General features: G+C 40.8%; 1 protein-coding gene across 3 annotated transcripts in view; it reads right to left on the reverse strand.

Annotated features, from left to right (window-relative positions):
• The window catches only part of PPP3CA (protein phosphatase 3 catalytic subunit alpha), a 324623-nt gene that overhangs the window by 176848 nt on the left and 119968 nt on the right, over positions 1–27807 (reverse strand). For 2 of the 3 annotated variants that reach the window (XM_048847004.2, XM_048847003.2), the window contains exon 2: positions 12469–12669. The exons of the other annotated variant lie outside the window; for it this stretch is intronic. In XM_048847004.2, coding sequence (XP_048702961.1) covers positions 12469–12669 — 201 coding nt within the window. The remainder of the gene's footprint in view (positions 1–12468; positions 12670–27807) is intronic. 3 annotated transcript variants of the gene reach the window in all.

Here is a 27807-nt window from a genome sequence, read left to right on the forward strand (position 1 = left end):
TGATATTAACACTGCGAGAGATGGGCTCTTTGATTGAGAGAAAGGAAGAAGATTCCCCTTCCACACAATAAATCCTTTTTTTCTTCCCCAAAGCCCCATTTATGCCACTTCCAATGTTACCTGAGATACACTCTCCTACAATGATGACAGATCATGCTTCTTTCCACTGAGAGGGACTAAGCAATGGCTGAGATCTGGTAGTAGTCCCTTCTTTGCAACCGCCAATACTTCACACCCAGGAATTGAAAACAGGGGGAGGTGATTAAGGTGAATATCCCCAGAGAGGACCAACTCCTGGAAAGGCTGGCATACACTAGTTTACACTGGGTTACCAGAGACCAGGACACAAAGAAAGGATTTTTGGATAAACAGCCTGAGCTTAAAATGACTCAGGGCTCTTCTTCCCAACCCAGTAGATGGACAGGACTTTCTGTCCAAGGAGCCAGGGCCAGCCTTATGGATGGGCGACCGCACAGGGCACCATGGTCAGAGGGGTGCCCTGGTCAAGAGGCAAGGAGGGGGGCAGGTTTGGGGTGCAAAGTCATAGAAGGGAGCTCAAGGCAATGGGTGGGGGAGGCAGTGGGGATGAAGGCCAGGAACACCAAAGTGCCATTTTCCCTAAGGCCAGCCCGGCAAGGAGATCTCTAATCCTTGCAGAGGGATTGGAAAGACTTTCGTCTACTAGGGCTCCATAAGACTCTCGTTATATTTTAGAATGTGCACAGGAACATTTATTGATTTTTATGTTTTCTCTGTAATGCTTTTACCTGAAAAATAAATGTGCCTGCTTAAAAAGCCGTATGGTAACTTGTAATGCTCGCAATGCACTGTTCATAGTTTCTTTCAGAGAAAGCAAAGCACAGGTGTTGGCCTTTTAGGCAAACAGGCTTGCTGGGGATATCACAGTGTAAATCAGGAAACTGTGCCACCTTAAAACCCCTTGTCAGGAGGGAGGGAGACTTAGGGCTTGTCTACACTGGCTACAACTGTCTCGCTCAGGGGTGTGAAAAAACACCCCCCGAGGATGCAACAAGTTTCAAGGCTGTAAAGCGCCAGTGTAGATAATGACCCAGCGCTGGGAGCTGTGCCCCTTGCGGAGGTGGTTTTTTATAGCACTGAGAGAGCTCTCTCCCAGCGCTCTGCCACGACCACACAAGCCACGTTAGAGTGCTGCCGTGGCAGCACTTTAGCATTGCCAGTGTAGCCTAGCCCTTAGATCTCTGCCAGGAGAAGTGATGGCTGGGAACCAGGAACTTGTAAGTGGGTGCCCTCTAGGGACCATGGAGGAGGAATGCAGATGCAGATACCCTGAAAGTGACAGTGACTACCAGAAATGTAACACACTTGGTCTGTGTATTTGTTTCTTTACTTTTTCGTCTTTGTTCCCTCTGTCTTTCCCTGACTGTTTTTTTCCCTTTTCTATTTCTCCCAGTTTGCTTTGCTACAGCAAACAACAAAACAGAAGTGGACAAAAAAAAAACAAAAAAAAAAACTCTACTCTCTGAAGTACCACTACACAAGTTAAAACAGTTGGCAGTATCTGTTCAGGAAAAACACAAGATTAGAACTGTATGTGTCCCTTCATGAGATCAGCAGGATTGCTGCTTTTTCCAAGGCTTGCTCCTGGATTCATTATGTATTTACATTGGATGACCTGGCGATGGACAAAAGCCCTACAGAACATGATTGTATCTGCACAAGTTTTACACAAAATAGGGCCTTTCTTCTTTGCATTTCCTTTTTCGTTGTTGTTTGCCAATTACTACATTTCAATCTTTCTGGAGCAGCTCCATATCTACAAATAAGATTGTGCTGTGGGAATCTGAACACTGGCGATTTTTGTCCCTTCTGTTTCATGTCTATTTAAACAATTCTTTCATTCAAAACTAGACAGGGCAGAATTTAGATGACTCGATTTCCAGGACACCAATGTCATGGATTTTTTTCAGCACTACCAACATAATATGACCAGGCACAGAGCTGAGTGTACATGAATCCAGGACCAAGAGGAATAATTAGGCAATGCTTGCTAGGACACAAATGGTACAAACTAAGCACCTTGCTAAATTCTTAAGAGTACAATGTGCCTAGCAGCATTATGATTATTTTAGGAAAGGAAACTCAGGCATTGGAATCAGTACTTCCATGTCCTAGTCTCAGTTCTGCCATGGACAAGTTATTTACCTATTCTGTACTGTAAAATGGGGAAAGTACCTGCTTCACTCGTTTTATTTTTGCAAAACAGAGTCTCAGATGAATGTGTAGTATAAAGTTAAGAAACCAAGTGTCTTTCTGAATTATGGGGAGGGAAACATTAAGGTGCTGCAATGTACTATAAGCATTCTAACATGGTTACTATGTGCCTGTAAAACCTCAGTGACACTCCTTAAACTCAGCTGAGGAATTGCTTTTTCAGGTGTGTGTATGCATCAAAAAGGACAAAAAGTAGGGATTCCATGGTGGGAGGAGAAGACGATCAGGGTGCAGGCAGGGTGTGCAGGCATCTGAATCAGAAATCAGATGCTTTCTAATGTTAGCAGCACCACGAGTTCGATTTCTGGATTTTTGTATATTTCCATGAACTTCCTCCAAGGGTCAGGATCAGCAATGATGATGATTCCCTGCTATTTCTGTAAAATCTTGAACTGTCAGCAACCCTTGGTAGCACCTGTCTGCACCATGCCCAGATTTTACAAGGATTATTCTGTCATTAATGATTAAAATATCCCTACATTAAAAATAAAAAAATGAAGATAAATGTAAATGTCATTTATGTCCAGATGGTAATTCTGGATCTGTGCACCAAAGTTTTGTTTTCAGTCAGTTCAGGCTTCTCCACTCCACATACTTCTACTAGTTAAGACCAGAGCATCTCTCATCCTCCACTGTATCACATAAATCCAAGTTTTATTTCTAAATAGAGGATGAGGTTGTGACAATTTGGGGATCTTATAAAATTGCTGTATCACAGAATGTCTCTGTGTATGTGGAGTCAGCCATATGCTGTCATGACTGTCAAGCATCTCCCAGATCATGGAGCATTGTTAATCTTTGATGGCTGCCATTCAAATCAGATCATCTTGGAATGATGGGATGGGCCACATCCTAAGCAAAACCAGTTTTCTCCAACTTCTCTGCTGGGGGATAGGGATTGGAGAATTGAAAATCCCTCAACACAATAAAGAAATCAGGTGTTAACTCCTGGTCTTAAAAATCAGGGAGCCTGAGAGCCTTGGGGAGAACTCCAAGTGACTCTCAGAGATAAAGGAAACATGGACAATGGGAAAAACAGAAGGGCCTTCTTTTGTAGCAGAGGGGGCCTGTTTAACTGTGGTATCAGCCAAAGAAGAAAAGAAACAGAGACTGCATGATCCAGAGGAGATGTCCTGTGAAGGCGGAGATGCTGAACTCCTAATTTAAAAGACTGACCTAAGCCCAAAGAACACTCCTAAGTGGTGAAGAAATGAAGGCAGGGAAATGCATACTGGTGTTATATTATTTTGTCCAGCTCTGTGTATTTTTTGTGCTATCTAGAGGAAAGAGATTGGTTTTGGAAAGTGTGTGTCTGTTTTCAACTACTCCATGTCACTGAACAGGCAAACTGTGAACCAGAGCACTCAGGAGGCTGAAGATCTGGGAAAGGGTGTGCTTAATCTACTCGGGAATAGGAGGTTTAGCACTGGTCCTGGGTCCCAGGGCAACTGGGCTGCAGGGTCCCATTTCTATAAAGCTGTAACCAACCTAGCTTGGCCTCTCGTGCACAGGCTATAAGATGGTACATGCAGCCTACTCAGATCAAAGGAAGCTTAAACAACACATGGTCCCAGTGGGGTGAGACCCAACACAGCATTCTGGTGAGAGTCCAGCGAGAAGAGCTATACCAGGGCTGTGTAACAGAGGGTCAATCATTTCACTTCACTTTATACAACTACATGATTTTCACTCCAAAGGAAATGGATTATTTGTAAGGAGTAACAAGCGAGGTAGCTGTAAAGAATACAGGCTGCAGCATCCACTGTCTTGGCATTCTGACTGATTCAAGCAGCTGCTACTAGAAAACGTCAGCTTTGCCAGAATGTCAGATGCTGAAGAAACTAATATCTGAAGCAGGCTCAATTAAGCCGAGAGACACAATCATTTTGTCCTACTGAGGATCTAGGCAGATGCATTTCAATCCATATCTGGAATGGACAGAAGTGCTTGGGGAAGAGATGGACCAAAAAAAAACAAAAACCCCAAACAAACCCACTAAACACATGCTGCTTTACATCTTCACCTCCTTTGGAAGCCATAATCTTTAACCAGACACAAATGATTCAGTAACCATATATTATGATATAATATATCAAAAAACAGAAACAGCAGCATCAATCCTGATCAACTCTCCAAATATTTTTGTACAGTATATTCAGCCTAGTTTACTTCACCTGTTAAGTCATTAACAGTAATTATTTTCAAGGCTTTCTATTGGAGAGAAAGAGAATACTGAAATAGTGAGGAGTGATTAGAAAATTTGTTAGAGACTGTACTATATATTGAGATGTTTTAGGTTTACTTTTATGTTGGTGTGTTGACACATTGTGACACATCCTTATATCTTTGTACAATCTATTAAATTGCCAATTACTCTTAAAAGGACCAGTGAAATCAGCTTCTTCACTATATAGTCACGAGCAGGTAGCTGTAATCAATGCAATATCGTTAGGTATCACAGGTGGTGTAAGCAGAGTAGATGCAATGTGATGCTCTTCACTCATTCCCTCTCCTCTCCTTCTTCCAACATACAAATATATACACTCTGGTAATTACTTATTATTTACATAGCTATACAGTCAGAATCAAACATACAACCTTAACTCTGACCTCTGGTGTTTAAAAGGTAGAAAAGATATTTTTCGAGTAAAAGTGTGTCTATTGGTAACACTTGTCTTGCTGAGGTCAGAGTTAAAGCTGTGCATTTGAGTTATTTTAGGGAACCAGGTGTACACACCACAGGTGGTTGTATGCTGGAAGTGAACGGAAGTTGGTTGGACTGTGACAGATCCATCAGCTTCTCTTGGGGCTTGTCTACCCAGGAAAATTATCCAACATAAGCTACGGTATGAACTTAAACTGATAAGGTTTTACTGTTAGACAGGCTTTCTCCAGTATAAAGGGGACTTTTTTGGCTTAACTTATGTCACTTTGGAAGGGGTTTAAGCTAACGTGAAAAGCACTCATCTTTTTACTAGAATAAATGTTGATATGGGAAATTATACTGGTAGAAGAGTTAACACTTTCCCATACAGACAAGCCCTGATGATAATAAGCTATGCAATGGAGAATAACGGGAATAATTTTTCTTCAGGTTAATTTTTAGGTTTCAAAAGTGGAGTAGGTGTCTGAGATTTGATGCTAATGCTGAAGTGACTGAAATTTGTTAAGACTGTGGTTATGTAACTATTGTGAGGAAAAAATACTCCAAACACACCACATATTCACGACTAAAGTTTGGAATTGGATCTTTTTTCCTGGATGTTAGTAAGTATTTTATCCACCAAACTATTCTGGACATTTACCTGTCTCCTCAACAATAACTGTGGTACAGCAGGAGTATAAATTCAATCACTGAAGTGTGAAATAGAGAAGTTTTAATCCTGCTTTAAATAAAAAGTTAATTCAAATTTAAACTACTGAGTCACTACTGACGCCTCACTAATAGGAATAAATTATGCATTGCTTGGAGCTCCGAATAAGCAATGCTGTTTAATTTTCACATTACGGCTCTATATTAGTCAATACCTGCTTCAAATTCAAAAAAGCAGAGAAAGAGCTTGCTTTGCTTGGTTCCCTAGCTGGAACAGATCATTTCAGTGTGTGCTACCTTTGGATGTAATTTGTAATTTTATTGGCTTTTACTGTGATGTTTGCATGAATGCTTTTAACAACTTGCTTTAGCATTGATCAGTTTAACAATTCTTGATTCTGTCAAAGTTCTAAACTCAACCTCTAGCTCTGGTAGCCTCTTGATATCAGTTATTTTTATGCTAGCTATGAAATTAAATTGAGCAATAGGGGGAAAACAGGTGGAACAATCAGGAAACAATTAGACAATAGGATCTATTAGCCCATGGAATAATCTCCCAAAGGAACTGCTAGAAGCCTCAACAAAAGCCATTTGAGACTAGTATGCCTAAAATAGCGAAGAATAATCCTTTGCTGGCAGCAGGAGAGGGCTTTTCCATCTCCAGTTTGTGAGATTCTATAAGCAGAAGAGATTTTTGAATGCCACTTTGGGTTTCAAATTTTACACACACACACACACACACACACACACACACAAGTTTAGATACCTCAAGTGTATTTTCTTACAGCAGTACAAACACTAAAGAACAAGGAAACCATGAGTTAAAAGGCAACAACCCTTCCAACTCTGATATTCTATGATCATGGTACTCAGTCAAACCAAGGCATATTATTTCTACCACACTCAGGCTACCTCTGGTCCTTGAGTTAGGAGTGTGCTTCTCCGTGCTCACCTACATATACTCGCGCTAGCTCTCATCAGGAGTAGGACAGCTGCAGTGGTGGCAGAGGTGGCACGGCTGGGCATTGCTGAGCACAAACCTGCCTGAACCCCATGAATATGTACTTGGCACAAGAAATCTGTGCCCCTACTGTCACTATCCTGACTACCCTACTATTTATACTCACGCTAGCTCAGTGAAGCTAGCCCCTGTATGTGTAAGCAAGCAGAGGAATCGCACCCCTACCTCGTGGCATAAATGTAGGCTCAATTAGATTACATCATCACCCTCCATACATACATCAAAGAATTTATAATCACATGCAAGTACACAATCTCATCACCAGTCTTGCAGCCCTACATTCCTTAATGACAATTATTTTAAAGTTACAGGGTATGATTCTTCTCTCAGTTTACACCAGTTTAAGTCAGATTTAATTCCACTGAAGTAAAGGAGTTACTAAGTGAAAGGCAAATCAGGTCCATATCTCTGTATTCACATCTCTACAGACACCCTGTTTCACAATCACATTCATAATATGATACATGGATAAGTAACAAATGACCATATCAGAGTTAAGATAGCTGCGGGGTAAGTTACACTGTCTTTGATATACCCACTGACGAGGACAGTATTTATTTTTTGTGCATCCAGATTCCCCAGTGAAGGATCAGGGCTCCACTGTGTCCTGAACCAAAAGCAGGTTTGTTTGAGAAGGATAATAGTATGTTGGGGTGGTTGAGTATCAAGATGATAGGAGATGGTCTGATTTGGTGTGAATTTTGCCTTAACTTGCTTTAAATATTCATATTCCTGTAAAGGATATATGCTTAAGTCACCTTAACCTAAGTTTTGTTTTTTTTAAATGTATGTAAATATGGGAGCTGCAGAATCAGGGCTGGAGTCTGGTAAAGGAGACTAGCACGAAGGACTGGCCGGAGAATGGAGATACACAGCTGATCAAACAATCATTCCTCTTTTGTTTAAAACTTTGCAATAAGTTTTCTCCATCTAATGCTCAGATCTCTTCAGATGAAGCTGCTGGAACCCGGCATTCCAAAAAGCTTTGAGTGCTGGACAGACCCTGAGTTAAAGCTATCTCTACCAGGACTGAAGAGATTTAGATAGGGCAAATACAATTGTTTTATCAGCTCCCAGTTCCCTAATCCTGCTCCACCCTTAAGATCCCTCTAGTGTAAGGGCTAGGGAGACATCTTGGAACAATTTACCAAGTGTTGTGGCAGATTGTTCTTCACCGTCAATTTTAAAGTCAAGATTGGATGTTTTTTTAAAGGATGTGCTCTAGGAATTATTTTGGAAAAGTTATACTGGCCCTGGGAATGAGAAGACCTGACAAATGTAACCATAAGGTAACAGGTAAAAGGAAAGGGACTACGTGGGAAAAGGCCCAGGGACTAGCAGCAGTGACCTGGAGACAGCAGTACATGGCTGCTGCGTATAGCGTCCCTGGATCGGGATCTGGAGTACTGGGCGGGCTTGGCTCCCCCATTGTGGGGAGGCCTAAAACCTGGAAAGTTTTAAAAGAAAAGGGGCTAGATTTGAAAATACCCAGAGAAGGTCTAAAGACTGGTGAGGGTAGACCAACAATTCTGGCTGGACTTCTACTAAAAGCCTGAGAAAGGGGCTAGACTGAAAGGGCCAGAGGCAGATCTGAAGACCCTAGTGAGTTTTTTTTAATCTCTTTGCTACCCTCTAGAAGGGGTTCATTCAGGTTTGATTGTGTGACTTAGCTGGATGCCCAAGCCACTGAAGACCTACCTAGCAAGGTTGGCAACCTACAGGGGGCACCAGGAGCGGGGGGGGGGGGAAGAGATTGCAGCACCACACCCAGCCAATAGGAGGCACCAAAAAATAAGTCACAGGGAGGAACTTAGGATAAAGGCAAAAGGAGATCTCCTTGTGAAAAATGGTTCACAGTGGATCCACCATGAGTGCTCCCATCTCACTCACCATTCTGACCAAAGTAACAGCAACTAAAAATGTGGGATATAGAGCATCTGGTCAAAGATTCAAATGGTGGTCTGGTAAATAATGACAGCACAAAACTAAACTCCTTTTGAGGTGTAGGCTTGACCACACGCAGAAAGGCCATTACTAGACCCTGCAGAAATCTAACTTGCATTGGCAAATAAAAACAGAAGCCCCGTGTACTGGAGGAAGGAAGGCACTGACTGCTGTGAGATGGACCCACAATGAGCTAATTGAGAGATCCAAGTTCTTCAATGATAGGAAATAATCTAAAATGACTGGGATATCTGAAGAGTCTGAGAAAAAGTGATTGTGCTGTGCCCACGTAGAGAAAAATCTCCATTTAGCTAGGTAGCAGTTCCTAGTTGAAACTTTGCTACTCTGCGTAAGAATAGCTTGGAGAGCTTCCAAACATGGCCATTCTAGATCTGACACACATCCACACACCAGGCTGTGAGGGGTCTGGATTGGGGTGTCTGATTTTGCCCTCTTCCTGATTTAGAAGATCCAGGAAGGGACAGATCCTGGTAGAAGGACAGGTTGATATTCTCACAAGTTCTGTGAACCAAAATGTCTGGGCCAGTTGGGTGCCATGAAAATGATTCTGGCCCTGTCATAACAGATCTTTCTCAAGACCTGTGGTCGCGGGGGATGGGCAGAAAGGCATACCTGAGCTGGTCTGTCCATGATAACAGGAGAGCGTCACCCTGGGAGTCGTGGGCGATAGCTACCCAGGAGCAGTACAGGTATAGTTTCCTGTTCCTTTGGAACATAGCATGATCCCACTGGGGTGTTCCCCACTGAGTGAATATTTCCCTCAGGACACAGCTGTGTATTTCCCACTCATTCCCCAGGCAGAGAAGTGCCTGCTTAGGTTGTTCCCTAGAGAATTCTGAATACCTGGTAGGTAAGTGGCTTGAACAACTGGTGTGGTTTCTGATGCACCAATTTCGAAGTCTGGCTGCTTCCAGGCAGAAGGGAAGGGATCTTGCTCCACCCTGCTTGTTTATATAAAAGACCATGGTGATGTTGTCCCACATTATTTGGCTCTGGAGTGAATATATGGGAGGGGAAAATGTCCTTCAGGCCAGAATGCTCTCAGTTCTAGCAGACTGATGTATAGTCTGGCCTCCTGTGAGATCCAAGTGCCCTGAGCAGTGTGGCCATACAGGGGAGCGCCCTATCCCAGAAGAGACGCATCTGTTACTACGATGGCACTGGCAGCGAGAGTGTTGAAGGGGACTCCCACTCAAACTCATTCCGGATTCGACCACCAGGTGAGAGAGAGGCAATAAGCCTGGCAGGAACAATCACACTAATGTTCACATGGTCATTGTCTGGTGAGTAGACAGTGTAAGGCGGTGTAAATGAAGTCTGGCAAATATTGCCACATAATTACACAATATCATGTGGCCTAGTAGAGAAAGGCATACTATGATCAAAGCATGCCTATCTCTACTAGGCCACATGATACTTTGGTCTGTGAGTTACCTGAGTTATCAAATAGCTCATTGACTGCAATCCTTCTGTGGTGATATTGCCTCCAGAGCCAAATAATGTGGAACAACATCACCATGGTCACCAAAGAATCATGTGGCCTAGTAGAGAAAGGCATACTATGATCAAAGTATGCCTTTCTCTACTAGGCCACATGATACTTTGGTCTGTGAGTAACCTGAGTTATTAAATAGCTCATTGACTGCAATCCTTCTGTGGTGATCTTGCTGAAGTTGAGTCCAGTGTCATTCCAATAAAGTTTATCCACTATGTGGTGGTCAAAATGGATTTTTTTTTTTTTTTTGGTTCACACAGACACCCAGCATCGCTAGAAGAGGAAGCAGGGACAAAGTCACCGACCTGACCTCTTGGCTGGAGCAACCTGTGAGGAGCCAGTCGTCCAAGTCCGGGAAAACTGTGTAGCTGTCACATCTCATTTGGGCTGCCACCACAGAGAAAACCTTTGAGAATACCCTGGGTGCTGTTGCTCGTCCAAAGGGAAGGACTCTGAACTGGCAGTGATCCTGACCTATCAGGAACCAAAGAAACTTTCTGTTGGATGGATGAATAGAATATTCACTGAATAGAATGGGCATCACACACAGGTTTTCTTTTCCTCCTTTCTAGATTTTTGTCTTCTGTTAGTGATTAGTTTTGCTATTCCAGCTCTCAGTTTACAGTTTGGGTTTGTTCACAGAGCATGTGAACTATCAAATTACCTCAGTAGCAGGCATCAGGATACAAGCTTCACCATGTCAGCTTCCAGGTAAACAGCCATTAGCCAAACCGAGGAAATACAAAAAGTAGTACTGCAACCCATTGCCAGAAGATAATATATTTGAATGATGGTCAAAAGAGATGTAAACTCAGATAAGAGAGAACAAGACTAAAATTGGCTAAGGCCTCCAGGGATTAATCTGGGAGGAGGGAGATAACATCGCTAAATTACTCAGAATAATTAACAAAAAAGATATCTAAGAATGTCTATCTCGGAGTTAGTGGTGAATGTAAAAGGGAATGATAGCATAAGTCACATAGAACCACTCCTCGAGACACACTACAACCTCTCTGAAAGACCCAAAAGTGGTGAAGGAAGAGGTGGCATCCCTTAATTCAGAAGAGAGTGCTGCATCCCTGTAGAACTTGTCTTCCTCCATTTAACCTACTTCACAGCCCGTATCCTCTTCTGCAGGGAAGGCCTACAGACTCTAAGACTCCCCTCAATCATCCAAAGGGTTAACCTATGGAGCTACATGACACATATTTCCTCCCAGAAGAGTAAGAGAACATATGATTGACTCATCGTCTCAAGTAACGAAATATGGAGACTTACCTAGGGTTCCATGTTTTGATGACATTTCAGAAAATAGACTTTAATAAATTATGCTACATTTGATGCTTAAAATGTCCCACTTTGTGTTATTGGTTTCAGAAGTAGCTTTTCTGAAAATAACAAAACTATTAAGGCACTTGCTGAGTTCACATAGTATCTGGTGGACAACACCAATGCTAATTATGGGTCTTAGTGCTCTTCTATCTGCCTTTACTAAAGTAACTTTTCTTTCCACTCTGGCTCTGCTTTTCTGTTTCTGGTAAAACTACCAAGAGAAGGTACAAATCCTCCAGTCTCCTTGAAAAAAAAAACCCTATATGTCTAGGATTCATACTATGAGGAAGTAATGTTTAGCTCTGCAACTAACTCTCTAAGCCGTGGATCAGTTTTCCTGTCAAAGACTCTTCAACTTCTCAGAAAAGCAACTGTATGTTTGCAAAAAAAAATTTTTTTAAATAATAAAAATACAAAAGAGTGTATTAAAACAAGCAAATGCATTCCTATGCACAGAATGCAGTCGGAAGTGGGAGACAATCAGAGAAGGAAGATCAGGCACAAGGCATTTCCTGAGAATTAATGAGTGAGTGGAAATGTTTGATAGCCAAGGGCAAAATGGGTTCTTTAATCAGAACAATTCATTAATTCCGTAGACAAATAATATGCGGAGGTTCTTCTAGCTTTTTCTTTTTGCTCATTTGTTATTGCTCTGACCACTTATAAGGAAGTTTCCTTTCACTACAGCATCATTGATCCTTCAGAGTAAGGCTGACTAAGTTTGAATGATGCTACTGAGGTGAAGGCCATCTGTAAATGTACGGAATTAACATCTGGTAAAACAGGCAGTTATCTTTTATCAGTTTTATCTTTTAGAACACACTTTTAATCTTATATATTCGTCTAGAGAACTCTCCATACTTTAGAAGCAAAAGTTTTCAGCCCATAAGGTCCTTTCCTCTAATATCAGTGGAAATTAAGGATCTCAGCAACTCTTAGGATCAGGCCCACTGTGGCAGTGGATTCAGAGATGCAGAGTTAAGTACTGAGAGCAGTCAGTGGAGTAGGAAACTTTCACCGAACTCTCAGGGGAGTAGTATATACCTGAATGCATGTGCTTGCATGTTCCGATTTAATATTGGCACTTACCTGTGACTGGGGCATCTATGTCCAGCAAGTTTTTTTCCTGACGGAGAATTGAAGCACCCTCTGTTACTATTCTCAAAGCAACAGTCTCTTCCAGCCTCCCCTCCTTCATAAGGTGTGCCTTTAAGATATCCACACGGGGTTTTCCATCATTATCAAACACTTCCTTAGCTGTGAGCCGGTGGCTTGGAGGAAATGGGACAGCTGGAAATCACAAACAAAAAATATCTGGTCACTCTACTGGGAAAAGCCACTCGTCTCAAAAAAGATAATCTTTCAAAGCTCTGCTGGCCATCAGCTCTGTCTGAAAACACTTTTGAGCATATACGTGTTAAGTAATCTGAATCTTCTATTCTTTCTTTATAGCTTGTGGCTATACCATAGACAGAAAATTAACAGCAGCTGTTCAACATGCACATGTGCCCAAAATCTATTATTCAAACATTTTTTTTAAAAAAAATCTTGGACCTAGTTTTTATATCCTTTACACATGATTAAAAAATGAGTCACTGCTTACAGAGAATGTTAAAAACAGGGGTTGTTGTGGGAGAAGGGAATGGAACTAAATATTGCTTTAGTAGTATTGCAGAACCATGACATAATGCTCCTTTCCCAGGAAAGATCTTAATGTACATTACACTACATCTCAGATATTTACTGCCCATGTGTCTACAGACATAGATCTATCTAGGGTGAACCACAAGACTTTGCAGACAGCCCCTTCTCTTTAATTACTGGCAGAGTGCCTTTCAAAAATCCCTTCCTTTTTTGTATTTATAGCTTTGCTCTATTAGAAATCATTGTTTACATACAATATCCCACAAGCAGTCTGTCTGTCTCAGTCAAACATTAGTGAAAGAGCTCTAAGACTGTTCTCTTGGCATGTGGAAAAGTGGAGGATATTTCAGACAGAAGTATAAAACAAAATGGGTTGTCCCAGCAATGGCCTAATGGATAGCATTCTGTGTATTGCCATTATTCAAAGTTCCAGGTTTCGAGCCAACTTCAAGTACTCTTGCTCGCTCTCTCCTTAAGGCAGCATTAGTTAGAAGCTCAATTGACGCTCTCAGCTTCCAGGATTAGGTTGCAGTATTATCCCCGCTTAGCCCCCTTTCCCTAGCAGCTAAATTGGAGTGGTATTAGAAGTTTCCTGCCTTGCCAGCTGCAGGGTAATTATATTGATTCTGGCTACTGCCGAGGGTGGGTCAGATTGAATGGATGCTCAGCATGAAGAGTGAATGGAAGCTTTAGGAATGATTCAGGACATCTACAAAACTGTATTATTGAGACATTGCCTCCCTGATACCCATCATATTGGGGGTCACTGGTGTATCTGGAAACATTAAAGCAAGTCTTCCATACTTAAAGATTTCTTAAATTTAACAATCAACATACTTTTTAAAAGACACCTACTTTGTAGGTTAAAAGGTTTGATAAGTTAAAAGTCACACACTTTCATTTACAGTAAAACAAAAAAACAAAACAGAACACAGAGAATTCCTAACTCATATTACTAAGTGATGAAAACTGAATTAATTTTGTCATTTTAATTTCTTTCCACCTATTATTCCACTTAGTTACTGCATCAGATCCAGCCTGGACATTTGGAAAAAAAATAGACCAGTCCATTTTATTTGTTTACAACAAGTTTTACTTTCTGGTTCATCCTGCATTAGCACAATGCTGAAATTTCTGGGTTGCAAACACCGCAGGAAATTTTTAAATCTAGACAAAAATCTCTTTTTATTCAAATAATTCTATTAATATTGGGAGAATATAAGAACATAAGAACAGCCATACTGTGTCAGACCAAAAGGTCCATCTAGCCCAGTATCCTGTCTTCTGACAGTGGTCAATGCCAGGTACCTCAAAAGGAATGAACAGAACGGCAATCAAGTGATCCATTCCCCATTACACACGCACAAATTCAGTAGAGACACTGTCTTCAGAGTTTAAGAGACAAATAGTCTAGTGCCAAAATTTAGATTTTCCTTTTAAAATTAGGCTTGGAAAGCCAGTCAATTGACCAGTCAAATAATGCCAATTATTTGACCACAGTCAAATATTACAGCAAGAATGCCCTGCTGTAGGTGGTGCCTACCTTTTTGATTGCACCATGGTGCCATCTGTTACCCACATAAATGGCTTAATCACTAACTTTGCTACATGCTAATGCCACGTGTTGGGAAAAAAGGTGAATTAACTGAATGTTGGGCATCTTGATTGGCTGGAATATTTGAACAAACAAAGTATGTAAGTATGTATAACTTCATTTGTATACAAGGGTATCAATATACAGGGAAGTTTACAAAGCACATTAAATAAGTTAAATGACACACTCCTTCCCCTGAACAGCTTACAATCTAAACCGTCTAAACTAAGAAATTAATTCTGAAAGCCAAGAGGGATGGAGAGGAAGGCTCCCAGACACTGAATGTTCTTCCCACCACAAGAGAAAAGATGCATGTAAGGGTGCTGGAACCATGTTGAATTAAGCAAGTTAAGGAAGTATGGATTGGGTGAATGGACTATAAGGTGGACAGAAAGCTGGCTAAATTGTCGGGCTCAACAGGCAGTGATCAACAACTCGATGTCTAGTTGGCAGCTGGTATCAAGTGGAGTGCCCCAGGGGTCGGTCCCGGGGCCAGTTTTGTTCAACATCCTTATTAATGATCTGGATAATGGGATGAATTGCACCCTCAGCAAGTCTGCAGATGACACTAAGCTGTGGGGAGAGGTAGATAGGCTGGAGGGTCCAGTGACAGACAGATTGGAGGATTGGGCTAAAAGAAATCTGATGAGGTTCAACAAGGACAAGTGCAGAGTCCTGAACTTAGGATGGAAGAATCCCATGCACCGCTACTGGCTGGGGAATGATTGGCTAAGCAGTAGTTCTGCAGAAAAGGACCTGGGGATTAAAGAGGATGAGAAGCTGGATATGAGTCAGCAGTGTGCCCTTGTTGCCAAGAAGGCCAATGGCATATTGGGCTGTATTAGTAGGAGCACTGCCAGCAGATTGAGGGAAGTGATTATTCCCCCCTATTTGGCACTGGTGAGGCCACACCTGGAGTATTGCGTCCAGTTTTGGTCCCCGCACTACAGAAGGGATGTGAACAAATTGGAGACAATCCAGCAGAGGGCAAAAAAAATGATTAGGGGGCTGGAGCACATGACTTACGAGGAGAAGCTGAGGGAACTGGGGTTATTTAGTCTGCAGAAGAGAAGAGTAAGCTGGGATTTGATAGCAGCCTTCAACTACCTGAAGCGGGGTTCCAAAGAGGATGGAGCTTGGCTGTTCTCAGTGGTGGCAGATGACAGAACAAGGAGCAATGGTCTCAAGTTGCAGTGCAGGAGGTCTAGGTTGGATATTAGGAAACACTATTTCACTAGGAGGGTGGTGAAGCACTGGAATGGGTTACCTTGGGAGGTGGTGGAATCTCCATCCTTAGAGGTTTTTAAGGCCCGGCTTGACAAAGCCCTGGCTGGGATGATTTAGTTGGTGTTGGTCCTGCTTTGAGCTGGGGGGTTGGACTAGATGACCTCCATCTCTTCCAACCCTAATATTCTATGATTCTATGAATGGGTATAGCGGGGGTGCTGAGAGCCATTGAACCAAACCGTAAACCCTGTATATAATGGAAACCACTTCAAGCTGAAAGGTCCTGCAGGACCCCCAGGACCCCTAGTTCCAGCACCTATGGATGCACGGTCATTGAGCTGTTTAAAGAGTTGGTTTGTTGCCTACCTAGCATTGATGGACTTTAAAAACAGACTTTACCCTTTCATAGTTGCTAGGTGTTTGTTTTATTTCTATTATATTACCTTTTTCTTTTCTAACGGTTCGGTCTTTAATAACATTCACATTTAAATACTAACATTGCTAAAAAATTCTTTAATTTTTAAGAACTTCATCGAGTTTTGTATTTTTCGGAGTTTCTCAGTTAAGTGACTTTGTTTTTGTAATTAGATGCAAGTATTTACGGCTAAGACTATTGGAGACCAAAAAGTCTTAGACGTTGTTACTGTTCTAATAAAGTAGTGTGCTTTAAAATATTTGACCACTTTTGACATTATCTTGACAATATTTCACCGATCAATTGACCTGTCATTTTTGTACCATTCAAATGTCCAACCCTATTTACAATATATATTTTCTGAAAGCAAAACCAAAATAAATTTTGGTCCTAAATTACTATGTCTTTAAATGTCTGAAAATAGTGTGCCTGCCAATTTTGAGCAGGTGTGTGCGCATATATGTATTTAGTTGCATTTCTAAAGAAATTTAAAATCGACTGCTTCACTTTTCATCATATCATAGAATATCAGGGTTGGAAGGGACCTCAGGAGATCATCTAGTCCAACCACCTGCTCAAAGCAGGACCAATCCCCAACTAAATCATCCTAGGCAGGACTTTCTCAAGCCTGACCTTAAAAACCTCAAAGGAAGGAGATTCCACCACCTCTCATCTCCTGTGCTGCCCCTCATACCAGGTACATTATCTACACAAGACATTTCAGAGTACCATCCCCACATTCCACTGTGGCAGTACAGGCTGGAAAACAAGTTAATAATTTGTTTCGTTTTCTGTTTGAGTACTAGCATCACTAATGTCCTCAGTGCAGCTCCGGGAATAAGATTGTTAATTAACTGCTGCTGCAGTGCCATAAGAGGGAACACACAACTGCTTTTGGCTCAGTAGTACAAACACATAAAATATGAGCTATTATTTTTCCCCTTTCATTTCTTAATGTTTTAGCAGAGGCTCTGGATTCTAGTCATCATATTTATGCGGGGTGGGGGGGGAATCCAACAATACTTACAAGGTTTTAAAATATTACGTGTACAAAAGAGGGTACAAATAGGTAACATTTAGGGATTAAGTTACTTGCCAATGTCCTTTAAAGTGAAATTTTGGGACTGCCTGGAGGATCAGAGGGCTTGATGGTACAGAACATTACTGCATAAGCCTATCACCTCAGGAAACTCAAGTTCAAATCCTGTGAAAAGTAATTAGGGTGATACTGGTAGGATGAGATCACCAATCGGCATTTGTTTCCAAACCATCTGCGATTTGTCATGATTACTTCTCTCTCCTCAGAATAAGTCTAGGAATAACAGCAAGGGACTTGCAGGTTGCCAATGCTTTTAGTGCTAAATTCACACATACAAGTCACTATTCAGAGCTGAACCTACAAATCCATCTAATGTCACTAGCAACATCTAGATGAGTTTTTATTAAATTTGGTTTAGTTTAAGTTAACTTTCAACTTTACCTTCAACGATGACAAAGCAAGAAGGAGAAGTGATGATGGTACCACAACTGAGTAAAATAAGTGTGTTCATACGACAAATTCGATTTATCAGCTTCTGTTGCTATTTGAAGAGCCACGGACTGTAAAACTGAAGAATTGGGAATATGCAGTCTGTCTGCGTAAGTTTTTTATGCCCTTTACCCGTCATTCCTCAGACAATACAAAACAAATAAGCTGTGCACACATATTACATATGCACCACATCCATAAACCATTTTCTTCCCTTGCTCCTCTAGTCTTCACTAAGAAAACAGAATCTGTGGTGTCGTACTCCTCTCAGCTGGGGAAAGGCCACAATAATAATAAATAATAAAATAAATAATAATAATAATACAATAAAATAAAAAAAGAGGTCAATGACCCAAATAAGCGAACAAAAATAAAATTTACATTTCTGTCCTTTAATATCAACATGACACTGTGAAAATGCACTAATACAATTTAGTTTTAAGAATTAGCAAAGGGCTATGGCTGCTGCTAAATTCTACCCAACATTCAGTTCAGCATTTTTGACCAAATTTTATTCCTCTAAATTTCTTAAATGAGGCTCCCGATTTAAAATTTAACTCTCCAAACCAGGAGCATCCCTATAATGCAAGCTGGCTTGCATTTTGGAGCAGGCCTAGAAAACAAAATTTCTGCTGCCTTAACCCACAAAGTCAAAACCAATGCTCATCCATCACCATCACAACACGGTGCACAGGATTAGCTTAAGTATTTTGGAGAGCATTAAAGAGATGAAAATTTGGAATACACGCCAAACTTAAAAGTTGATCCCTTTCATATTGAGAGAAATCATTAGGTCCCTGCATCCCCCTCCCACTGCACCTCCATAATCCTCCTACAGAAGTGGAGCCCAGGTAATTCCTCTTTTCCACTAGGAATGGTCACCAGGTGAAAAACATTTTTCATGAAAATTTTCAGAGATTTCCCCAACCCCTGAATTTTCCTCCAGATCTATTTCTAATCCTAGTAACTGGCTTATACCAGTTCACTTTTACCAGACTAGTGTCACAAGAAGGGTTAGATCATTTTTAAAATTAAAGCATAATCTTCTTTACATTTCTACTGTAGTTAAGCTTCCCTGAGAAAATTAACTACAGTAGAAATGTAAAGAAGGCCAGAGGCAATGTGCTTTGTGAGGCCTGTGAAGATATACATATTAGTTGTCCAGTACTTAAAAGCAAGTCAACCCCAGTTTTATGAGCTATTAACTATTCATGATATTCAGGGAACAAAATAATCATGGGATGTCTTTGAGGGGAGAACCCAGCTTAAGCAGCATATTTATTAAGCATGTTTATGTATGGTAGTGTACCCAACATGGTACCCAGTCTTACAAAGAGTCTTGCATCTATAAACACAGAACAAAAAAACTAAACTTGTTTTTACCTCTTGGTTTATAGAAGACACAATGCACAGTTTCTGTGGCGCAGCACTGTAAGTGCTCTGAAAGCAGATTTTTAATAAACAGACACTAATTAAAAAAAGCTGTTGTTCCAGCTGCAGGTGATTAATGATTAATTAGTGAAAACACGAGTGACTGAATACTCTTAGCACAAACAGCACCTTCCATTATCAGAATCTGAATATTGTGTGTATGAACATAGATATTTGCATACATGTACAGGCATAAAAAATAGTTTCATATTGCACTGTTAACACATGCAGTTATTGAAATCACCAACAGAGGGCAGGAGCAATCACTACAACATGTATAGCAGAGCCATGTAATTTCAGCTTTATCATATATTACAGTAACTCCTCTAGGTGAAAACTTATAGCTATATTTCAGTTTCCTTGCACCTAGCTGCAAATGTGTGGCTATTTCATTTTCACTTGCAGCAGTAACTGAAAAACACAAATTTAAAAAGATTATATTTAAAAAAAAAAGGCAATTAAGGGCCTAGTCTGGTATAAACAGCCCACAAAGTATGAAGGAATATGTTAGTTGCAAAGCAGTTGCAAACTAGTGAGCATTAAAATTACTCATAAAAATGTGTTTAAAGGGGGACTTGCAATTGTGGTTTCACTTTTTTATGGAACCTTCCCTCCTACTGGTGAGGAAATATCATCCCTTTGGCAACTATAGCACTTGAATACTTGGTAAAGTAATATTACCAAAGTATTTCCTGTGTCTTAGCTGATTTTGAGATTTGCCAAGTGGAAAAAAAGAGAACCAGCACCATGTGACCACCAGCATTCTGCAGCCCAAGAGTGGTCAGAAGATAACACCTGGAGTACATCTAACATAGATAAATTAGGTGCAATAGACAATGCAGGAAAGATAGTGATGTGAGTCTAAACTGACATTGAGGGTAAGTCTACACTACAAAATTAGGTCGATTTTATAGAAGTCGATTTTTAGAAACCGATTTTATACAGTCGATTGCATATGTCCATACTAAGAGCATTAAGTCGGCGGAGTGCGTCCTCACTACCGTGGCTAGCATCGACTTACAGAGCGGTACATTGTGGGTAGCTATCCCACAGTTCCTGCAGCCTCCGTTGCCCATTGGAATTCTGGGTTAAGCTCCCAATGCCTGATGGGGCAAAAACGTTGTCACAGGTGGTTTTGGGTACATGTAATCAGGCACCCCTCCCTCCCTGCCTGCCTTTGTGAAAGCAACGGTAGACAATCGTTTTGTGCCTTTTTTCCTGGGTTACCCGTGCAAAGACGCCATACCACAGCAAGCATGGAGCCCACTCAGCTCACCATCACCGTATGTCTTCTGGGTGCTGCTGGCAGACGCAGTACTGCATTGCTACACAGCAGCAGCTCCTTGCCTTCGCAGCAGATGGTGCAGTAGGACTGATAGCCATCGTACATCTCCTGGGTGCTCCTGGCAGACCTTGGAGAGGTCGATCAGGGGCACCTGGACAGACATGGCTATCCCTCTTTTAGAGCACAGAATGGGGGCCAGAGCCTCCAGGTCATTCTCTTCTTTAAGTTTTGTCTCATGGAGATTCAGTCCTGCCTGGAATCTCATGCGAGCTGGAGGCTTCTGCCTCAGGCTGCTCTCCCAGCCAGCAGCACCACGCAGTCGCACCTACCCCAGCCTACCCCTTGCTCCCATGGCTCATGAAGCCTGGACAGCAGTAAGGAGGAGTTCAACTATAGGCTGAGCAAGTGCAGAATGGTGGTAGAATGTGCCTTTGGACATTTAAAAGGTCGCTGGCGCTGTTTGCTGACTAGGTCAGACCTCAGTGCAACCAACATTCCCATTGTTATTGCTGCTTGCTGTGTGCTCCATAATATCTGTGAGAGTAGGGGGGAGACGTGTATGGTAGGGTGGGAGGTTGAGGCAAATAGATTGGCGTCTGATTTTGAGCAGCCAGACAGCAGGGCGATTAGAAGAGCACAGCAAGGCGCGCTGCGCATCAGAGAGGCTCTGAAAACCAGTTTCATGACTGGCCAGGCTTCGGTGTGACAGTTGTGTGTGCTCCTCCTTGATGCAAACCCGCCCCCTTTGTTAATTTTAATTCCCTGTAAGCCAACCACTCTCTCCCCTTCGAAATAAAGTAACTATTGTTTTGAAACCATGCATTCTTTCTTTATTAATTTAAAAAAAATGAGATAACGGACAAGGTAGCCCAGTTGGGGTGGGGGAGGAGGGAAGGATAAGGCCACATTGCTTATTGTAGCCACACTAAAAATCAAACTGTTTGAATGACAGCCTTCTGTTGCTTGGGCCATCATCTGGAGTGGAGTGGCTGGGCGCCCAGAGCCTCTGCCATGCGCCGCGCCCCTCTCCTCCCCCTCCGCCCCCGCATTTTTGGGCATCTGGGTGAGAAGGCTATGGAACATGGGGAGGAGGGTAGGCGGTTATACATTGGATGCAGTGGGGGTCTGTGCTCTTGTTGGCTGTCCTGCAGCTCCAACGGATGCTTCATCATGTCCGTTTGCTCCTCCATTAGCCTCAGCATCATGTCCTGCCTCCGCTCTTCGCACTCACTTAATTCTTTTCTGGACTCTGCCACTGAATGCCTCCATGCATTAAGCTGTGCCCTATCGGTGCGGGAGGACTGCATGAGCTCGGAAAACATGTCATCATGAGTGTGTTTTTTTCGCCTTCTAATCTGTGATAACCTCAGGGACGGAGATGATGGGGAAGTGTAGAAACATTCTACGCTCTACGTTTCTGGGGGGACTGCATGGTCACTTGTGCTGCTGAGTTCACCACACTGATGAAACGGAAATGAAATTCAAAAGTTCCCAGAGCTTTTCCTGTGTACCTGGCTAGTGCATCGGAGTTCAAAGTGCTGTCCAGAGCGGTCACAATGGAGCATTCTGGGATAGTTCCTGGAGGCCAATACCATCTATTTGTGTCCGCACTACCCCAAATTCGACCCAGCAAGGTTGATTTTAGTGCTACTCCCCTCATCAGGGAGGAGTACAGAAGCCAATTTTAAGAGCCCTTTAGGTCGACGGAACGGGGTTGGTTGTGTGGATGCAGTCATTTTTAAAATCGACCTAAGGCGGCTAAATTTGACCTAACCCCGTAGTGTGGAGCAGGCTAAGTGAAATGTGTCTAAGATTTTGTTTCCCGTATGCTGCAATCTCCATCACCATCTAACATGTTCTTAGCATTCTGCCTCAGTAACTGTTCATTTCTTTTGGTGGTTATTGAGAAGACCCAGCATAAGAAATAACATTCATATCTTAACAATAAAGGGTTGGCATACATTCCACATAAAGAACAGACAACAAGATAAAGTTCTCAACACAGCCAGTGGCATCCTCTTGAGAACTGAAAAGGCACACACCAGGGGATTGTCTTGTGTTTACTTACTAAGGGTCCCCTGCCTTGTGCTCTCAGCTCTCCTGAGGACATTCCAAATGGTGAAGGAAGACCTCAAGACCTCTCTCTCATTGCTCCTGTAAAATTTATTTCACTGAAAACATGGTCACTCTAAATTAGGCCAAGCATGCGGTCATTGGCTTCTCTTTTGAGTATTAGATAAACTACAAAAAGCAAATAAATACATCAGATGAGCTATGCTTAACTCCAGTTGCTCCAAGCAGACACTGTATAGAAATTAGCTGGAGGAAATTTTAATCCTTTGTTAATGGATTATTTGCTTAAATTAAACTTCTATACTATAGTAATAATAGTCTCACAAAGTAAGTTTGCAATAGAAAAAAATCATTTTTCCTGAATTTGAGTTCATTGTAATTTAATTCCCTCTGTAATAAAACTATAAAATTTTACATTTGTGATCTGTGAAACTACTGCAACAATTTCTCTCTTTTTTTAAAACCATATCTTTGTTTATATTTTTAGGGATAATGTATAATCAACTGTCATTTCAATATTATGATATAGGTCATTTACCTTTGATATTAGCCTACTATTTTTGAACCTCCCAAGGAACATCATAATCAATTGTTTATATTACAAGAGCATCTTGAGGCCCCAACTGAGAATTTGTTATGAACGGGTCAACTGCAATACTGGGGCCTAAGTGACTTATCCAAATTCACACAGGAAGTCCATGGCCAAGCCAGAAAATGAACACAAGTGTCTTGAGAAGCCCAGCACCTCAGTTGCAAGACCAGACTTCCTAACTTTTACTGCATAACTCCTGTTACGTGAATACAGTGTAGTTGTCACAATGCCAAATCAAATAATCAATTACATTTTATTTAACAAACTAACTAGTTCACAAGAGGTTCGTACATTTAAAAAGAATAATGCACAGATTTTTAATCATTATCCCACTGTAATTATTCTTCCTTTCACCCACTCATGCGGTATACTCCTGTGGCTTAATGGTAAAAAGCTATTAAATAATCAGTTCCTAAAACAAGTGTTTCAAATAAAAAGTAGGTAAAGAACCACTGATCAAATGGGTTTCATATTTTTAGATTTTAATAACCATGCCAGTGCTTTTCACTTCAACAGCAAATCTTAAAAGATATTAGATACTGACCATTATTTTAGTTGGTAAACAAATGCACATGAGATCTTTTCCAAACTGTAGCAAGGTACACATCCTGAAATCCTTTCCCAGACTGAGTCCTTAATTTATGCTTGCACACATGTACACAAAAGGTACGCGCATACACCATGGTCACTCAGAATCATAAGTTATCCATAAACTTTACACAGGAAGGTTTGTTCTATTTGTTTGTTTTGCTTTTCAGATATTTACATTATACATAGGCGATACAGGAGCTAAAATGAATCACTTTTTTCCTATAGAGGCAAAGGAGAAGGGTGGAGAAAGAAAGATGTTTTTCTTTCAACAGGAGAGGAAGGTATTATTTCTCCTGACTCAGGAGGTAGCACTGCGAGCTCAACTCAAGACTTCTGTATCACACCTCCGCTTTACAATATTCTTCAAGACAAAGTCTGAACAGTAACACTTCAGTTTTACCGCAGTTCTTTCCTGAATGTGCCACTGGTGATAAGATCTCAAAAAAGCCTAAAAGCAAGCCAGTTAGTACTTTCATACTAGATTAAGAAAAGAGAGAGAGAGAGAGAGAGAAACACACACACAGGCCATGGCAACCAAAGCTCTATTTTTAAGTTTTATTTATTCTTAAGATTTACACTTTCAAAACAACACTAAATATTTTTTCCTCTAGATCGAAAGCTCTTTGGAGCAAGAACCAAGGCCTACATTTTCAAAAGCAAGTAGCAGTTTTGGATGCCCAAATAGACACATCTTGCAAGGGCCTCATTTTCAGAGGGTAGATGCTCGCTGCTTCTGAAAATGAGGTTTCTGAAAATGTCCAGGTTGACCACCCAAATAGAGGCATCCAAAGTAACTGATCACTTGTGAAAATTTCTGCCCATGTTATTTTATATGTTGGTTCAATACCCAGCACATTTTGGACATTACTGTGATACTACTACTAATAATAATCTCTATGCAAAATACAGAATGTTTAATCTACACTTCTTTTAGAGAGTGCTGTATTTTTCCATCATATTGTATGTGATCATGGCTACAAGCCAACACATGGAAAGGTAGCCAAAGGTCAACCCTTTAAGTCACATAAAACATCCTCCTTAAACGTATAGATGGTAAGTAAAACCAGATTTATGTATCTATAAGCTTTTCACCTGGATGAATATCATAACATCTCCAAGGAAAGATATACAAGCTTCTACAGAGCAAGAATATTGCGAAGTAATAATAATTGTGGACTTGTTTTGTCTACTAGTTTATAATGACGTACAATAAGCAGAAAGTGAGTACTCCTTTTCTTTTTGTGAATACAGACTAACACGACTTCTACTCTGAAACCTGAAATTACCATCAATGGTTGCTAAGAGGCAATACAGTAAAACTTTACATATAGCAGAGAGACTGCCTTAAAACTTGCTATGTGGGAATAGCATTGCTAAAAAACAGAGCTCGCATAAAGTGGACAGTTCAAAATATAAATAGTGCTAAGAAAACATGAAATTGTTGTACGTGACAAACACCATTGTCCAGAGTTTCTTGCAGGCATCACATAGTCAATACTTCAGTGTCCAAAATTCTCACGTGCGACAATTCTTAATGTGACACAGTTTGATAAATATACCCATACACTAACTTGCGTACATATAATTACATTTATTCAAAGAAAAATGAAGCTAAAGTGACTTTTAAATGGTTAAATCTGCCATGTCTATATGGATAATTTACTCCGTGACACAGCAAAAAGGCAACATCATTATAATCATAAAGTAAGATATGGATCAATATTCCATTCAGCTGAAAATTCATGACCAAGAATATTTTAGAGATCATATTAAAAGACTGGTTTCAGAGTAGCAGCCGTGTTAGTTTGTATCTGCAAAAAGAAAAGGAGGACTTCTGGCACCTTAGAGACTAACAAATTTATTTGAGTACAAGCTTTCGTGAGCTACAGCTCACTTCATCGGATGCTGTAGCTCACGAAAGTTTCTGCTCAAATAAATTTGTTAGTCTCTAAGGTGCCACAAGTCCTCCTTTTCTTTTTGTAGTAAAAGACTGTTGTTCCTCTCCCCTCTCCCCCAACCCTCATCACTCTCTCCCTTCCATTGCCATCTCTAGGGAAATCCTCTGAGTCTGATGTCTCCTAAAGGCATAGGTTGCCTGGAAGGAGAAAACCACTTTAAGATGTATTATCTGTGATTTGCCTATTTACCAAAGGAAAAAAAATCTATTTATCCTAACATGTAAAATAAAACACCTGAAATACGGGAAAGCTGGAAGATATTGAAAAGACAGACTAGGTTTTTGGTATGATAGTAACTGAAAAGCAAAATAGAGTATGAATATGAATTAATCCCCTATTTAAAAAAAAGTCTTAGTTTTTTTAATCTGATGAAAACTGTTCATGTGGCAGCTGAAGACTGTGAAGTTAAACTAATCTCAGTATTGCGGTGGGATGTGTATTTTGGCAAGAAGAGTTAGTCACATTCTATGTTAGTTACTTTTAATATTCTATTACAGTGGGCACACCAAGTTCTTTATAGTTTAGAACTATAATTGGCTCCAATGGTAATGGCCATTTTAAGTATAAGGAATACCAGTGGACTTAGTTATATGTTTTGGAATGAAACCTATAAGTGTGGCCAATGTAGGATACAATAAAATTTAACTAATGCCATTTGGTATTAATTATGCACACAAGGTATTTCAGAATCATTTCACACAAGGATTTTGAGAGACTGAAACATGAAATTATAGAAGACAATGTTTTCGTTTGGTCCATGCACTGTAAGGAACAGAATGAAAGACCTCAGCAAGTTTTGCAGATAGCAAGAGAACACAGACAGACATCTTACATGGAACTTTTATATTCAGTATAGATAACTTCTGTTTAGCCAATTTTGACTTGAGCAAAGATGGGTTAATTGCTGATGCATATGAAATCAGAGAGTTTTAAAAGCTCAAATACTCACAATAGAAAATGGATTTACAACATAAAGGGAGAATAAAGTATTTTACAGGGATAACAACTATCTAGAAAAATTTATTCCACAAATCTACGGCCAAGATACTCTTAAGGGTATCTGAGCATTTAAAATGCCAGCCACTAATCCATCTATCCTATTTTGGAGTATTAAGGATCAATTAAAATCAGTTCCACTCTCTGCAGATGCATCGTCTTAAGAACAAGGTGTATTCCCTTATGCAGGAAGGGGAGGCAGTAAAGTGTGCATCAGGAACCCTAAACAAGGCATAAAGAAATTTCTCAGATTGAAAAGGAGAAGCTAATAATTGGGTTTGATGTCTTAGTACCACCAGTAGAGACAAACTAAAACAAGAAACAGATGTTAATGAGCAGACAAACAAGAGCTCCTTTTCCCATGACTCCTGTACTGTGCAAACCGAAGCAAATTTCGGACTTACAGATACAATTGAAAGAAGACAAGGAGGTGTGTTTACTACTCTGAGGGGCACACAAAACTACCATCTAACCTGTCAATAAGGCAACCAGTGCTCCCGAGAACAGGCGATAACAGCTGGAAGCCACAAAAAGTCATTACCCATGGAAATAGGGAGCCAGATGTATTGGAAAAATGGTACAGAATGACTTAAATATTTGGGAGAACCCAGATTCCTCTTGATACAGGTGATATAGGGAAAAGGTAGATTTCTCAAGGGACAGCTGGGGCTATGAGAGAATCTAGCTCAGCATCAGAAGAATCATTACGGATGCTAGCATTGCAGAGGTTAACCAATTGTAGAATAATTTCACACCATCACCATCTAAGTCACCAAGTCCGTATAGCAAACAATGAAGCTGCGTTAGCAGCAGCCTGGGATGAGTTTTGTTAGCAATCATGTCCGAGGAAGCCATCCAGATACATATTGGACTGAAATAAGATATAATTGACTAATGAAGTGAATCTGAAAAAGCATTCCAAAAATCTGTTGAGTAATTATGTCATTCCAACATATATGACCAAAGAAGAATTAAAGTAGCTAAAAAACAGAAATGCACAGAGAGGTGTCACGTTACTTATATGGGACAAAAAAACCGAGGAGTATTGCGGCATCAAGGTGCCACAAGTACTCCTCGTTCTTTTTGCTGATCCA

This window comes from Caretta caretta, chromosome 4, assembly GCF_965140235.1.
Source record: "Caretta caretta isolate rCarCar2 chromosome 4, rCarCar1.hap1, whole genome shotgun sequence".
Taxonomy (NCBI): Eukaryota; Metazoa; Chordata; order Testudines; family Cheloniidae; genus Caretta; species Caretta caretta.